Below are 5068 nucleotides of genomic sequence, written 5' to 3'. Positions count from 1 at the left end.
CAGTTTATTCAACTTTATAAAGATATCACAAGTCAAGCAGCAGGAGTATTGGCACAGAGCTCCACCTCTGAAGACCCTGATGAAAACTCATCATCTGTGACATCTTGTCAGGCTAGTCTTTGGATGGGAAGGTATACAAAACATAAGTACAATGTTTCTCTTATTTTCTAATATGCAAGCTACTGAAATCTCATTAATATTTTTGTTGGTGCTGTTTGTGACATTGTAAATCACATTACTTTTTATCTCAATTGATGTTATATCCCAGATCAGCTTTTGGATTATTCTGTGCTTCAGGACATTGTTAGACTGCCAAATTAAAGAAAAATTAAAGTGGCTCACACCAGGTAATATTTCTGTCAATGAATCCATTTCCATGAATCCATTCTCCACTCTACATACTACTTTTAATGACAAAAGATTTATAATTAATGTTCCTCTTTTAATAGATATTTAGGTTCTTAGACAATTAAAGCCCTTAGAGTAGGGGTCCCCAACCCCCAGGCCATGGACCAGTACTAGTTTGTGGCCTGTTAGGAAGAGGTAAGTTGGCAGGCCAGCAAGGAAAGCTTCATTTGTATTTGCAGCCACTCTCCAGCACTAGCATCACCACCTCAGCTCCACCTCACATCATCAGGCATTAGATTCTCATAGGAACACCAGTCCCTGGTGCCAAAAAGGTTGGGGACTGCTGCTTTAGAGAATTAGATACAAGAATCTGGTAAAGCTTTACCAGTTTTTCTTAAAAATATCTGACTAATTGGAGCATTAAATTTTTAAATATTGGCTCCAGGATTTGGCAGTCCATTCAGGAATAAACAAATAGTTCATGTACATATTGCATATACCAGAAGGAAATGAAGTCAGCCAGAGTTTTCTGTGATGATGCTTGTTTACTCAAGCCTAACATATTATTGTTCTATCTAAACTTTCTTTTCCTTCTCTATAACTCCTTTGGCATGGGAAAGCTCCCACCTGTTGCCATAATTTAAATTTGTACATGTCTCATTGGAAAAAGTTTTACATGGGTCCACACATATTGACATCCCGTCTTACTGTCATACTAGGTGGACCGCAGAAATCTGTATTGACAGTGTCTTTTACCTTAAAGTTAAGCATACATTTAACAAGCATTTCTCTTTTATTGCTCTATTTACAGTTGCAATTTCTGGTCTATTCTTAACCAACTGGTTTCCAAATACTATGTTGTAACAAAGTTGTATTTTCCATTTATCATTTCCTGTTTATCATTAATAGGATTGTTTGGTTTTCTAGGTTTGAGCTAAACAAGTGTTACTGAAATGCCAAATGAGTTTTAGAACATTGGGCAGCATTTAGGCTTATCTTTCCCATATTTTATAAAGTTAATCTTTTAGTGACAGGTATCTGATTTCCTATTTTTTTTCCCTTTCTCTCTTCAGAATGCTAATTTTTTTAAAAGTATTTTGAAAGTTGAGAATAGTATTTATCAGTATATTTAAGTTCTGTAATAACAAATGAAATGAAAGTAATAATTCTTTCCTGTCGCAATCATCTTAAGGAGGTAAGGATGTTATTTATCCCTTTTCATGTGCCCTCAAGACTGAGAAACTCAATGCCTGGTTGGTAGGTTAAGACTGCTTCTTGCCTGTGTATGTTTTTTTGGTTTTTAGTTACACCCTGATATACTAGTTCATAGAAAAACAGACTTTTTAAGTTGAAGGGGATCTTAAAAGGTATTTTTATCTGATGCATATTACTATTACTGGTTTACATTTATTGAGTATTACAGGGTGTTAGGCATTGTGATGAGTGCTTTATATGTATAAACTATTAAATCTGTACAACAACCTGATTGAAATACAATTGTTGGCCCCTTTCAGATGAAGAGAAAGTAAGGTTTAGACAAATAAGGATATGGCTAGAAATTAGCCTAGCTGAGCTTCACATTCAGGCCTGTCTGGCATTACAGCCATGCTTCTAACCTCTGCCTTACTACTCTCTGGTACATAAGGATCCTGTCTATAGTGCTTCCTAAACTTGGATATTCAGTGGCTTTGAGGAAGAGCTTGAGGTTCTGTCAGGCTCCCAGATAGTTTCACTGCTGCTGATCCTTGGATACTGCTGATGTTTGAATACTAAGACCCTACTTACAACATTTAGCTAAGTGGTAGTCCAACTTGTACTTGAACTCCCGCAGTTATATGGGACTCTGCCTTAGAGAAGCAAGTCTTTTCATACATAGATGGCTCTAATTACTAGGAAATTTTCCCTTTTGCATTATATTCCTCAGAGTAGCCAAAATCTGGCTCTCTTGAGGCAACACAGCATAAATTCTAGAACCAAATTGCCTGTGTTCAAGTCCTGGCTATACTCCTAACTGCATGATGTTGAACAAGTTATTAAACTCTCTTTCCTCAGTTTCCTCTTCTTTTAAAAGAGGATAGTGATAATAGTATCTGCTTCATAGGACTCTTGGGAGAGTTAAGTGAGTTAATAATGTAAAGTGCTTAGAACAGTACCTGACTTATACTAATATGTCTGTAAGAGTAAACTATCATTATTATTAAATTTTTACTATAGTCTACTTATTTCACTGGCATTGCCCTTTGGAATTCCGCCAACAAAGTCTCTCTTCCAGCCCTTCAAATATTTGAAAACAGTAATCAAATTCTCACTGAGCCTTTGTTCTCCAGGATAAGCATCCCCAGTTCCTTCCACCTTGATTTATGAGTCTCTTCTAATGTCCTGGAGGCTTTCCTGGATGATCCTTTATCTGTCAATATGTCTTTCAAGACAGGGAGCATAGAACTGAATATTCCATAAGTAGTCTAACAAGGACAAGTAGAGCAAGACTCTTCTTCTGGTTATTGTACTGCTTGAAATGTAGCAAAAAAAATCAAGTAAACACTGTACAGGTTCCACTGGCTGCCTCTGTGTCACCTGTTCTTTCTTTAACCTCTATTCAGAATGCCCTCTGTTCCTCATTTTTCAACTCTAACCTTCAGAATTCTGTCACTCTTTATGGATTTATATACATTCTCTGCTACTGATGCCTAAGTCCAGGTCCTTGGGTGTAAATCGTAACCTCCTCAAAAGCAGAGATCCTAATTCGTGTGAGTCTGACACAGTATGTAGTACCTAAAAGGCAATTAAATGACCATACATAGAAAAAAAATCAAATACATTAGATCCACATCCATCTAGGTTTTCATTCAGTTTCCCCATTTCAATTCAGCGGCTACCCTATTTTGCCCATTACTAAAACATAATATTTAATCTGTTACCACATCCTGATGATTTATCTTTCATAATGCCCCTTAGATCAAGCCCTAATTATCTCCCAACGTAATTGCTCAAATAAGGGTCTAACTGGTTGTCCTGCCTCTGTACTGTCCCTCATACTACCCACCCAGTTAAGTTTCCTAAAGTAGTATTTCAGTAGGGATTTACTTTCCTCTTGATCAAACTCTGATTCTAGTTTGCCTGTCAGAACAAGTTTAAACTTTTTATTTTGACATTCAAGGACCAGATTATCTCTGCTATATTTAAATAACCTTTTCTCTCAGTTTTCTTCCCAGGGCAACATGCCAGACTCCTTGTAACACACACACACACACACGCACGCACGCGCGCACGCACGCGTTTTTCCTATCTCCACAGCTTTGTTTATTCTCCTGACATGTTCTCTGCTGAAATCCTATTACTTTTCTGCCTCATCTTTCCAACAAGTTTGAAGTATACTTGTTTCTTCCTTCTTTGCTTAGCATTTAACATGTAATGCACATTTGACATTTGCTTATATTCTGTTTTATGTTCAAAATGACACATTTTAAAGTGATATCTCAATGTCTTTTATACAGTTGTATAAGCACAGCAGAGAATTAAAAACATGTTAGAAATAGCTTTTACCTTTAAGGAGCTTATAGTGTAATGGTTATACATTGAAACATTCCATTTTATATAAGTATAAAAATCATATACACCTGATGAAGAAAGCCTAAAAATTATATAACAGCACAAAGGATAAAAAGCAAATTAAAATCACTTCAGGAAACATTTATTGAGAACCTAAGACAAAGTCCCTTTATTCAGTGAGCTTACTATTTATGGATATACGCACCAATAAACAGCCAATTGAAACACAAAATTTAAGTCGTTTAATTGAGGCAAATGTTGGCTTTGAGAACAGGGAGATGATATGATATTTTTATTTGGGTTACCAAGGTTGGAGTTTACCAGACTCACAAGGGTATTCCAAGAAAGGAAAATACCACGTGCAAAAGGCACTTGCCTCATTCAGAGGCACTCGAAATTGCAGCTAGAGTAAAGGACTTGATGTTTCTTCTCAAGATGAAAGAACTCCTTAAAGACAGAGACTTTGCTTTTTATCTCTTTTGTGTTTCCTATAGCACCTGACACTTAAGACTAAGCTATTCTTTCATTTACATGCCCATTGTCAGCATCAGCATAGTAAGGCCCTGATGGCAAGGTCCATATTTTATTAGAGAGCTTTGTAACCTACATGGTGAATAAATCATGTTAGTTTAATTCATTTATATAAATTCAATATGATTTAAATGGGCTAAGTTATTTTCAAAAAGACCTGGATATTTCCAGTTTTTATCCATATTTCCTTTTTAACCATTGAAGAATTTATCTTTTATCTAACTTTTATGAAATTTGCCCCTCTCAGTACTTCTCTAATGTATTTGCTATCCCTAAAAGGTATGTTGATTTAGTCCAGTTTTGCATGAGTCATTTGCTTTATCCTGAGGGCACACAGATGTTTGATAATGCTTTTTAAGGCAATAGAAACAAAGTTTAAAGTATAATGACAGAGAATATCATTGCTCCAGCTCAGTGTTCACTTGCAGGGTGAAGCAGCTAACTGATGAAGAGGAGTGTTGTATCTGTATGGATGGTCGAGCTGACCTCATCCTTCCTTGTGCTCACAGCTTTTGTCAAAAGTGCATTGATAAATGGTAAGTTATCTGCCGCCTTCATGGGATAGGCAAAAGTCAAATGGGAAAGTGTATATGAATAAACTTCAAAAAATACAAAAATATTGTAGTTAAGTATAAGAGAT

At 36.1% G+C, this 5068-nt stretch overlaps 1 protein-coding gene across 1 annotated transcript in view; it reads left to right on the top strand.

The window, feature by feature from the left end:
* Positions 1 to 5068, top strand: part of RNF141 (ring finger protein 141) — a 28227-nt gene that overhangs the window by 15286 nt on the left and 7873 nt on the right. Inside the window, exons 5-6 of the mRNA XM_023521592.1 lie at positions 1 to 131; positions 4857 to 4964. Coding sequence (XP_023377360.1) covers positions 1 to 131; positions 4857 to 4964 — 239 coding nt within the window. The remainder of the gene's footprint in view (positions 132 to 4856; positions 4965 to 5068) is intronic.

Source organism: Pteropus vampyrus, unplaced genomic scaffold (genome assembly GCF_000151845.1).
Source record: "Pteropus vampyrus isolate Shadow unplaced genomic scaffold, Pvam_2.0 Scaffold307, whole genome shotgun sequence".
NCBI classification, from domain to species: domain Eukaryota; kingdom Metazoa; phylum Chordata; class Mammalia; order Chiroptera; family Pteropodidae; genus Pteropus; species Pteropus vampyrus.
Note: the sequence above shows the minus strand (reverse complement) of the source record. Positions and strands in the feature narration are given on the sequence as shown.